The 12,131-nt window shown below is 35.3% G+C and overlaps 1 protein-coding gene across 1 annotated transcript in view; it reads left to right on the top strand.

Moving 5' to 3' along the window:
- ADAM10 (ADAM metallopeptidase domain 10) overlaps positions 1–12,131 on the top strand; it is a 143,405-nt gene that overhangs the window by 59,360 nt on the left and 71,914 nt on the right. Inside the window, exons 3-4 of the mRNA XM_070377989.1 lie at positions 4,325–4,443; positions 6,813–6,971. Coding sequence (XP_070234090.1) covers positions 4,325–4,443; positions 6,813–6,971 — 278 coding nt within the window. The remainder of the gene's footprint in view (positions 1–4,324; positions 4,444–6,812; positions 6,972–12,131) is intronic.

Genomic DNA, 12,131 nt, shown 5'->3' with positions numbered 1-12,131 from the left:
TGTGAGAGTTTTAGGCAAATAGAAGTGAGTGCAGCCACAAAATAAAAGATTGCCAATATTGACGGGAAATTAAGGAAAAAGGATTATAGTGTTCAAAAACGGTGACATTATTATGAAGCTAATGGATAAAACCCAACTGTTGACCCCTATTCACTTGAAAAATGATTTGATTTTTTTCTTTAAAATCGTCTTTATTGAAGTATAATTTATATTATGTTCATTTCAAGTGTATAGTTTCAGTTCAGTTCAGTCGATCAGTTGTGTGTGACTCTTTGCGACCACATGGACTGCAGCACACTAGGTTCCCTGTCCAGCACCAACTCCCGTAGCTTGCTCAGACTCATGTCCATGGAGTTGGTGATGCCATCCAACCATCTCATCCTGTGTCTTCCCCTTCTCCTCCTGCTTGCAGTCTTTCCCAGCATCAGGGCCTTTTCCAGTGAGTCAGTTCTTCCCATCAGGTGGCCAAAGTATTGGAGTTTCAGCTTCAGCATCAGTCCTTCCAGTGAATATTCAGGACTGATCTCCTTTAGGATGGACTGGTTGGATATCCTTGCAGTCCAAGGGGTCTCAAGAGTCTTCTCCAAAAACCACAACTCAAAAGCATCAATTCTTCGGCGCTCAGCTTTCTTTATCGTTCAGTTCTCGCATCCATACATGACTAGACTGACCTTTGTCGGCAAAGTAATGTCACTGTTTTTCAATATGCTGTCTAGGTTGGTCATAGCTTTTTTGCCAAGGAGAAAGTGTCTTTTAATTTCACGACGGCAGTCACCATGGCTGCAGTGATTTTGGAGCCCCCCCCAAAAGAAGTCTCTCACTATTTTCACCGTTTCCCCATCTGTTTGCCATGAGTGATGTGACCGGATGCCATAATCTTTGTTTTTTGAATGTTGAGTTTTATGCCAGCTTTTTCACTCTCCTCATTCACTTTCATCAAGAGGCTCTTTAGTTCCTCTTTGCTTTCTGCCATTAGGGTTGTGTCATCTGCATATCTGAGGTATTGATATTTCTCCTGGCAATCTTGATTCCAGCTTGTGCTTCATCCAGCCCAGCGTTTCACATGATGTACTCTGCATATAAGTTAAATAAGCAGGGTGAAAATATACAGCCTTGACATACTCCTTTCCCAATTTTGAACCAGTCCGATGTTCCATGTCTGGTTCTATTGTTGCTTCTTGACCTGCATACAGAATTCTCAGGAGGCAGGTAAGATGGTCTGGTATTCCCATTTCTTTAAGAATTTTCCACAGTTTGTTGTGATCTACACAGTCAAAAGCTTTAGCGTAGTCTGTGAAGCAGATGTTTTTCTGAAATTCTCTTGCTTTTTCTGTGATCCAGTGGATATTGGCAATTTGATCTTGGGTTCCCCTGCCTTTTCTGAATCCAGCTTGAACATTTGGAAGTTTTCGGTTCACATACTGTTGAAGCCTAGCTTGGAGAATTTTGAGCATTACTTTGCTAGAGTGTGAGATGAGTGTAATTGTGCGGTAGTTTGAGCATTCTTTGGCATTGCCTTTCTTTGGGATTGGAATGAAAACTGACCTTTTCCAGTCCTGTGGCCACTGCTGAGTTTTCCAAATAGGCTGGCATATTGAGTGCAGCACTTTCACAGCATCATCTTTTAGGATTTGAAATAGCTCAACTGGAATTCCATCACCTCCACTAGCTTTGTTTGTAGTGATGCTTCCTAAGGCCCACTTGACTTAGCATTCCAGGATGTCTGGCCTTAGGTGAATGATCACACCATTGTGATTATCTGGGTCATTAAGATCGTTTTTGTATAGTTGCTCTGTGTATTCTTGCCACCTCTTAATATCTTCTGCTTCTGTTAGGCCCATGCTGTCTCTGTCCTTTATTGTATAGTTTTATCATTTCAAGTATATAGTTTAAGTTTTGATTAATGTATGTACTTGTGAACCACCATTCAAACCAAGGTGTAGAACATTTCCATCAGAGCAAAAAAGTTCCTTCATTCCCATTTGCTCTTAGTCTCTCTCCATCCCAGGTAATCACTGATCTGCTTTCTGACACTATAGATTTTCCCTGTTAAATTACATGTATATGGAATTATACTATGTGCAGTCTTTTGTGTTATAAAAGTACCTATTTTTAGGAATTTAATCATTTTATTAAATATATAATGTTGATATGCAGGTGACACAACCTTGTATATCTCAGATATGCAGATGACACCAGCCTTATGGCAGAAAGTAAATAAGAATTAAAGAACCTGTTGATGAAAGTGAAAGATGAGAGTGAAAAAGTTGGCTTAAAGCTCAACATTCAAGAAATGAAGATCATGGCATCCAGTCCCGTCACTTCATGGCAAATAGATGGGGACACAATGGAAACAGTGACAGACTTTATTTTTGGGGGCTCCAAAATGACTGCAGATGGTGACTGCAGCCATGAAATTAAAAGACGCTTCCTCCTTGGAAGCAAATCTATCACCAACCTAGACAGCATATTAAAAAGCAGAGACATTGCTGACAAAGGTCTGTGTAGTTCAAAGCTATGGTTTTTCCAGCAGTCGTGTTTGGATGTGAGAGTTTGGACCATAAAGAAAGCTGAGTGCTGAAGAATTGATGCTTTTGAAATGTGTTGTTGGAGAAGACTCTTGAGAGTCCCTTGGACCGCAAGGAGATCCAACCAGTTTCTTCGTAAAGGGAATCAGTCTTGAATATTCATTGGAAGGACTGATGCTGAAGCTGAAACTCCAATATTTTGGCCACCTGATGGGAAGAACTGACTCACTGGAAAAAGACCTGATGCTAGGAAAGATTGAAGGCAGGAGAAGGGAATGACAGAGGATGAGATGGTTGGATGGCATCACCAACTCGATGGACATGGGTCTGAGGAAGCTCCAGGAGTTGATGATGGACAGGGAAGCCTGGTGTGCTGCAGTCCATGGGGTTGCAGAGAGTCAGACATGACTAAACAACTGAACTGAACTGACTCATTTTATTGTTGAATAGTTTGCTACTATATGAATAAGCCACAACCTTTTCTCTCTCTACTTGCTGATTGACATTAAGGTTATTTCCAGGTTTTGGCTATTTTGAATAAAACTGCTTTGGACATTTGTGTCCAGTTGTTTGTGTGGACATATATTTTATATTTTCATTTCTCTTGGTGTAGAATTCTGGGTCATAGGGTTTTTGCATGTTTAACTTTATAAATAACAGCCAATTTTCCAAATTGTTCCATTTTTTACCTTCAGCAGCAGTGTGTCACAGTTCAAATTATTTCTTGTCCTATAACATTTGAAGGTTGGCTAATTAAAAACTTTGGTTCATATTCATTAAGTAGAAATTATGTTATATGCACACTTTTATGGCAGTTGTGAAAATTGATTAGTTAGTTGATTATGAAAGTTATGGCAGTTGATTTAGTTCTAAGAGTTTACTAGTGATAGCTAATATGTTATCCTTTACATCTCCTTTGTGCCAAGTACCGTGTTAATGAGTTTATTTTTTCATAGATTATAATCCCTAGTCCTTAAAATGGTTCCAGAGAACAGAATGTGTTATCTTTATTTAGTGGATAGAAATACTGGACTAGTAAATTTAGGCTTAAGATTTTGATTCTGAATTTGATTCTAAAACCTGAGATTTCTTTACTTAATTTTATTTTAGTATTTTGGTCTTTTCTTTTATAGAGGACAGTTAGAATGAGTATGATTTCAGCTATCATGGTTCTTTGTGTTGGAGTCTCCAAACTGAACTGAGAAACGTCTAAAAAGAACTAAAAGAAGTTGCCCCAGGGAAAAATAAAGGATTTGAAACGTTTTCTGTGTGTGTGTGTATGTATGTGTGTGTGTCTCTTTCTGTATGTGTCTGTAGGAAAGAGCATGCATACTTAACTTTTCTGAGAGGAGATGTTAAATATCTAATTAGATGACACTTTCGTATGTATTATCTGAATTGTGGATAAGAGGAGAAAATGGCAAAGCTGTGGAATTACTAGAGAGGAAAGACAGGTAGTGGTGAATAACAGTAATTGAGTCAAGAAGCTTCTTTTTATCTTCAATCATCTTAGCTGCCCTCAGAATGATCTTGTTTCACTATGTAGGAATCAGCCTATAGGCATTTATTTTTTAATATATTCCTAGATGATTACAGATTATTTATTTGTATGTGAGTTTTATCAGTGTTAGGTTAATTTTAGATCAGAATTTTAATAAGAAAATTGGTCAGTTATTTCCCAAATAGACAAGTTTTGTGGAACAGTCCATTTTGCAGATTTTCTTTATTTAAAAAAATAATTGTTTAAATTTGGATCCTTTTAATTTCATTTTTTTCCTTTTCCACCCTCTCTGCAGACATTTCAACCTTCGAATGAAGAGGGATACTTCCCTTTTCAGTGAGGAGTTTAGGGTGGAAACATCAAATGCAGTACTGGATTATGATACTTCTCATATTTACACTGGACATATTTATGGTAAGTTGAACCTTAAAAGAACTCTGATTTTTTTCTACACAAGGAAATTCATGTTGTTTGAAGTGTAGGCAAATATTTCAGAAAGATGGTATAAATCCTGGGCAGATTTGACTGTATCATGAAGAACAGTGGTCTTTGAAGGATGAAGTAATTCTTGGATCAATTTTTACATATGTTTAGTATCGAATTATGTAGTATCTGGCTTTTATTTTATTTTTATTGACAGCAGACATAGTGTATTTATTTTTTTTTTTTATTTTGGTTTTTTTTTTGTAATAAATTTTTTTTTTTTTTAATTTTATTTTTTTTTAACTTTACAATATTGTATTAGTTTTGCCAAATATCGAAATGAATCTGCCACAGGTATACCTGTATTCCCCATCCTGAACCCTCCTCCCTCCCCATACCCTCCCTCTGGGTTGTCCCAGTGCACCAGCCCCAAGCATCCAGTATCGTGAACCTGGACGTGTCTGGCTTTTAAAAGGTATGAAGTTTTGATTCTCTCATTACTTCCAAACTGCTACATATTTTTAAAAATTTTAATGATTTATATAATTTTTCTGATTTTCCAAGAAAGAAATTAACAGTAACTTAACTGTGTTTTATAAGAGAAGAAGTCTACAATGAAACTGTAAAATGATCTTAGCAGCCAAAAATAATGTGCAAAGTCTTTCATAGGAAAGTCCTCTGAAGGCCTTCTGTCCTCAGAATCTATTTGCTTTTTGTTCACAATTCTAACAACTTTCTCTTACTACACCAGATTTAAAAAGATATTAGGGAGATGAGGGCACAGTTACTAGTTCAATGGAAAACTACATTTATCAGCTTAGTAATGAAGGAAGAACAGAACAATTTATGGAAGTTGTAAAAAAGCTAAAAAATCAATGTCTTCTGGGGGAATTATGGACAAAATATCATGGAATTATAACTCTGTACGTTAGTAAATACTCAAGATGATCCTCATTATTAAGAATTATTAAAGTTAACTGAAAGTTAAATTTCATTTCTACACAGTAGAGAGATTTTCCCTCAAATCTTAACTTGAAAAATTAAACACTTTGAGAAAGGTTTCTTTCTTTTTTTTTTTATAAGGGTAAATGAGGTTTTTTTGTACTTAAAATTTCTCATTTGGAGATTGGGCACAGTTAATAACTTTAAAGGTTTTTTTACTGTTATAATTGTGTAATAGAAAAGTAAAGTGTTTTTCCATTGATCAAGATTTCTAATGTTACAGTTTTTTAAATTATTTTCTTGATAGTTTATCTTGCTGGATAAGTAACTTAGTAGTCCCCCCCCCCTCCGCCCACCACCTTTATTTTGCTAGGTGATAGTTGAGAAGCGTATGACAAAATGAGTTTATAGATAAACATCGTATCATTTCAAATGCAAATGTCTTGGACTCAGCTTCAGTCTATGATTAAAGTCAACTAATTAGTGCTAATCTACAGCTTAGAAATTGGGGGAAAAAAAAAACCCTGATGTTGAGAATTTTTTTTTTTTTAGTTGTGTTTGTGTATATTCATAATAACTTTTAATTGTTAGTATCTGAGAAAGTTATAATACATTATGGTGAATAAAAGAGAAAGTCATACAAAGTCAGAAAATAAAAGCTAGACCTCAGCTTTTAGTAAGAAAATTTTAAATGGTAAATTAAACTTTATAGATCCCTCCTACTTCCCACCTCTTATCATTTGATGTTTTGTGACTGTATTAAAAACCAAAACTACTTTTTTTTATTATTTTCTTTCCCTAAAGAAGTATCATTGATGAGACACTCACAAACTTCCAGTATCTTAAAAAGAATTAGTGGTATACTTCTAAAATATTTAACACTCTTCTATTTTGAAAATGTATTTCTAAAACCCAGTTATGCTAAGGAAGCCAAGACGCATTCAGAATACATTAAGTGGGAAAGGACTTTTTTTTTAATGACAATTAGAGCAGAAATTCAAAATATACTTTAATGTCTTTATTTTGAAAGTATGTATTTTATACTTGTAGTTTAAACAAAGAGCTGTTAAATGTATGAATTTTAACAAAGAGCTGCTTGTCTCTTTCAGAGTTTATTTAGCAGCCATTTATTCGATGACTATTGCATACATGCCAGGCTCTGAGCTAGGTGCTGGGAATTTGATTGTAGGCAAGACAGATGTTCCATATTTCATTGTTTATATATATGTATAAAATATATATTTACTAAGTTCTAGTTGTTCACATTTAGGTTGATATATTTCATGTGAAAATTAATTTCTCTGGTAAATTTGTATTTAGGTTTTTTTCAATACATAAGAATGGCTTTTTAAAGGAGAATAAACTTAACATTCATGTGCAATTTGAGTTTGTTAAGAGTTTGTTGCTTTCATTAATAGGTGAAGAAGGAAGTTTTAGCCATGGGTCTGTTATTGATGGAAGATTTGAAGGATTCATTCAGACTCATGGTGGCACATTTTATGTTGAACCAGCAGAGAGATATATTAAAGACCGAACTCTGCCATTTCACTCTGTCATTTATCATGAAGATGATATTAGTAAGTACTTAATTTTGCAAAAGCATATAAATAGTTGAAACTATGTGGAGACAAATGAAATCTGAGCTGTTTTCTTTCCTAAGCTATTAATCAGGATAGAAAATAGGTTCACAACCAAAATCTCAATTAAATGATAGATTTATATAGTGAGACAATATCATTGTCAGTCTGTGCCTCTACTTTGTTGACATGATACAACCAATTGTATTTGAACTATGAGTCAACCAACTCTGATTGAACTGGAAATTCTATATTCTGATGTTATCTAGTCATTTAATGCTGTAACACCTGTATGCGTGTGCGTGTGTATGGCCTACCGAAGCACCATCTTCTTATGTAAATTTCAGTGTGGATATTTGCATAACATTTAAAGAATTAGATGTTTTTGTAATTTCTAAGCCTTTTGAATATTTTTGAGATCTTGAAATGATAACTTGACTTCCACTGGGTAAGACTTCAGATTTATTGTTACAGATTTTATTCTTGACCATAGTCTTTATATGATAGTAATTTGTTGGTAGAGTTCTTTTTCTGTGTTTTAAGAGAGTAGAAAATGTATTTAGACTTGACTTTTTCATTCTAATATTGTCTGTATATCCATAATCATTAAATCATAAGAATGCTGAAATGAAATGACCCAGAAATACATTCCTCTAATTCACATGCCTCTGGAATACTCATATTTTATTTTTGACTGTAATAAGACTAGTATCTCAGTTTTTGCCTATTTCCCTTATTTGTCAGATTCCAAGCTTCATTTTCCTTTATGCATATAGAAATTTGTTGTCAGTAATTTTGTTCTCACCCCTGGTAATGTACGGGAAAGTCTTAATCATGTTGACTTTTTGCTCTATCAGCTTTGACAGTTTCTATACTGAAGTCTGTCATCTCTAATGCTCGATTACTATAGAAATTAAGCACAGTTGCTCTAGATGGAACATATTCATGGTTTTACTACTACCTGATAAATCATAAATTTGTTGTTAATGCTGCTTATCCACTTTTTTGCTCATCCCTATTTGATTTCTGTTCCAATTTCCCTTCTTGATATTTCAGATTCTCCTTAAACTCCAGTCTACAGTCTTCCTTCACAAGCTGGAGTATGGATTCCTTTACCTTCCTTTCTTTTTGCCAAAAGGATCATCATCTACGTGATTTATATGATACTTTGTAATTCCTTAGTAATTTAATTGTTTTGCAGGTTTACTTCCCCTGTCAGGGTATGTAAGTTCTTCAGCTATACTTTCTGTTTTTTTTTTTCCTCCTTTAACATTTCACATGTCGTTTATATCTGGAGCACTTTTCTTCACTGATACTTAATAAAGTCCTGCAACATTTTCCCTAGAAAGTTTTCTCAAAATCAAACAAGACCTTTGGGGAAATAAAAGGAGAGGGAGAGAGTGATTGACACATTTTGAATTCATGGTTTCCTTCTTATCATATTGTAATCAAGCAGTTCTTTGCCTTCTGTTTCCTGTAAGTATCCTCTACCGTGTTTGTTTTGCCTTTTATGTGTGTACTGCTTGTATGTAGCTTAAGCATGTCCTGCTCTTTTTTCAGAATTTTGTTTCTTCTTTATCATATAATTGCATTTTTTCCACTTTGCATCTTTTAGTAATTTTCAGATATCTCCCTTTATTTCAACCTTTCTTTTTCCCCAAAGGTTATGAGTCAGCTTGGAGAATTGGTGGCAGTGGATGCAACTTAGTGTTCAGTTCCTTTTGGCATTTAACTTTACCATTGATTTCAGTGCTTAATTCTCAATTGTCTTAGTAAATATATATCATGGTAAGGCGATCTTTTCACATTCTGGTTATTATTATATACCAGTAGTGGTATTAGAGCTTAAAAATAGTAATATTTAGAGTGATTTTGTTTGTAACTTTCTCTGGTAAATAGAAATGTTGTGATGTGAAGATGACAATATGGGAAGCATTGCCTTAAACAGAATTTTTAATGCTTGCAGATTTAAACTGTTACTTTCAAAAAACTACTTGAAAATCTGTCAAGTTAGCTATGAAAGGAAAGCATACACTTGTTAACTTTTTAGTTAAATAGTTGCTCTAAGTCTAGATTCTAGACCAAGGTCGATAGACTGTAAAAGGTTCAGATATTAAATATTTTGTCTTTATTGGCCATGTTAGTTCTATTCCAATGAATTCTGCCATTGTAGTATGAAAGCAGAGTAGAAAATATGTGAATGAATGAGAATGACTGTGTTCCAATAAAACTTTAGTTATTGACACTTAAATTTGAATTTCATGAAATTTTACATGACACAAAATATTATTCTTTTAATTTTTCCCCATCGTTTGGAAATGTAAACTCCATCTTTAGCTTTCATGCCAAACAAAAGAGCTCATTTATCTAGTAGGCTTTTGTTTGCCTACCCCTGTTCTAGAGGATGGCTAGATAAATTTACTTTTTCTTTAAGTTAAAATATAGTTGACATACAGCATTATATTAGCTTTAGGTATACAACATAATGATTTGATATTTAAATATATTATGAAATGATCACCATGATAAGCTAGTAACATCAGTCACTATACACAATTATTACAGTATTATTGACTATATTCTCTATGCGATGTATTACTTCCTTATGACTTCCTTATTTTATGACTGGACGTTTGAGCCTCTTAATCTCCTTGATCTATTCACCCAATCTCCTACTCCTCTTCCCTCTGACAACCACTAGCTTGTTCTCTGTGTCTATGAGTCTGTTTTTGTTTTGTTTTTTTTCATTCGTTTGTTTTGGTTTTTTTTTAGTTTCCATGTGTAAGTGAAATCACATGATATTTGTCTAGATTAAATTTACTTTTACTTGGCCCTTTAACCTCTCAGTGTAGAATACCTAAGGTTCTAATAGTAGTAGAAGTACAAGTAGTTACTGTTCTTTAATGTATACCCAGCACCATATGAAGTTCTTTGCCTGCTTTATTTTAAATCTTCACAATAACCTGATGAGGTATATAGGCACACATGTTATCTCTACTTTACAGATGAGGAAACCGAGCATAGAAAATTTTATGTTGCTTGATTGTGGATGTTGTGTTCTTATCCCTGTGTCTTCTGCTTCATTCTTGTAAATGAAGCTGTAAATTCTCACTGTCCTTATTCCAAGGATTTCTGGGTCTTTTCTGAAATCTGTAAGCCTCCTTGAAATCACATATTTGCATTTATTGCTGTTTAGAGCCAAATTCAGAGAAGGTGATGGCACCCTACTCCAGTACTCTTGCCTAGAAAATCCCATGGACAGAGGAGCCTGGTGGGCTGCAGTCCATGGGGTCGCTAAGAGTCGGACACGACTGAGCGACTTGACTTTCACTTTTCATTTTCATGCATTGGAGAAGGAAATGGCAACCCACTCCAGTGTTCTTGCCTGGAGAATCCCAGGGACGGGGGAGCCTGGTGGGCTGCCGTCTATGGGGTCATACAGAGTCGGACACGACTGAAGTGACTTGGCAGCAGCAGCAGCAGCAGAGCCAAATTCTTTCCTTATCATATTTAGCAGTGGATGTTTTATTTCACAACTAATTAAAAGGGAGACCATGTCCCTTTATTATTTAATAATAATGTTATTTTCATATAATTTACTTAAGAGCTAGTAGTTTATTTTTACGACTAAAGTACTATGTGATAGGTCATTGTCTATAGGCTTGAGTGAATTTGGTGTCCTTATATGTGTTACTTTCAGCAGAAGCAAATTACAGGGGAGGCATGCCAGCTTTGGATAGGAATCCTGACGAGAATTTGGCTACCTTCCTCTTAACACTGTTCTTGCAGCTCTAGGCCTGAATGTATGAAACTACCATGGAATATAATACTGCTGTTCTGGAGAACCTTAGGGAATGGCTTCTGAGGCCATTCCTGTATATAGGAACACTGAGCCAGTTTTCAGTGAAAGTACTTAATAACTTGTAGATGCTTTGATATAATTTACTTAAGTGCCAATAATTTGACATGAAGGTGATAACTACATATAGTTACCAGCTTAAAATTAGCACTTGTTCAATTCTGTGCTTAGGTGGTTAAAAAGCACTCTTCTAGGACATAGAAGTGTGAACAGTTATGACAGGGTAAGAATACAATTTAGTTCTCTACCTCTTGGACCAGTTTATTTCAAAGAAACTGGAAAAAACATTGTCCCATAAACTATACTATCAGATCAGATCAGATCAGTCGCTCAGTCGTGTCTGACTCATTGTGACCCCATGAATCGCAGCACGCCAGGCCTCCCTGTCCATCACCAACTCCCAGAGTTCACTCAGACTCACGTCCATTGAGTCAGTGATGCCATCCAGCCATCTCATCTTCTGTCGTCCCCTCTCCTCCTGCCCCCAATCCCTCCCAGCATCAGAGTCTTTTCCAATGAGTCAACTCTTCACATGAGGTGGCCAAAGTACTGGAGTTTCAGCTTTAGCATCAGTCCTTCCAAAGAACACCCAGGACTGATCTCCTTCAGAATGAACTGGTTGGATCTCCTTGCAGTCCAAGGGACTCTCAAGAGTCTTCTCAACACCACAGTTCAAAAGCATCAATACTATACCATAAACTATACTGCTAATCTTAATATGAATACTTTTAGGAATGTCTGTATAATTGGTTGGAATTATTTTAAATAATGGTAAATAGTGGATCTTTGTACCCTTTCATGTACTACCTTTCTGGGAGGCAAAGGTCTAAGTAATTTTTCCATGCTGTACTTATAAAGAACTATTTTGCCTCTGAATTAAAGGTATTTTAAGTAAATATTTGACACTGCAGAGTAAGAGTCAAATTCTTTCACTTCAGATTATTGTCATTTGGGTGGAATAGAGAAGCCCAGAGAGCCTGCATTTGCTGTGCCTCATATAGAAGCAGGATGCTTTTACTCTCAGCCTGTGTGCTAGCTGGAACTGTACTAGTAGCTTCATTATCTTGGGTTTCAATGAGAAGACTCCTTATTTCGTGTTCTGAATAATTGAGACTGATAAATTTTACTTAGTCATTTCAAGATGAATGACTCCTTCATGTAGAAGTCTCTATTTGTGAAATGTAAGGATACTGGTTTTAATTAACCTTAAAAAAGCAATTTGTTCCATACTGTGCTTTGGAAGTTGCGGACATAAATGAGTTTTCTCGTAGGCATTAAGACTTTCAACTCTTTTTGTGTTA

Source organism: Bos mutus, chromosome 10 (genome assembly GCF_027580195.1).
Source record: "Bos mutus isolate GX-2022 chromosome 10, NWIPB_WYAK_1.1, whole genome shotgun sequence".
Taxonomy (NCBI): Eukaryota; Metazoa; Chordata; class Mammalia; order Artiodactyla; family Bovidae; genus Bos; species Bos mutus.
This window is presented reverse-complemented; position numbering and strand designations above follow the sequence as displayed.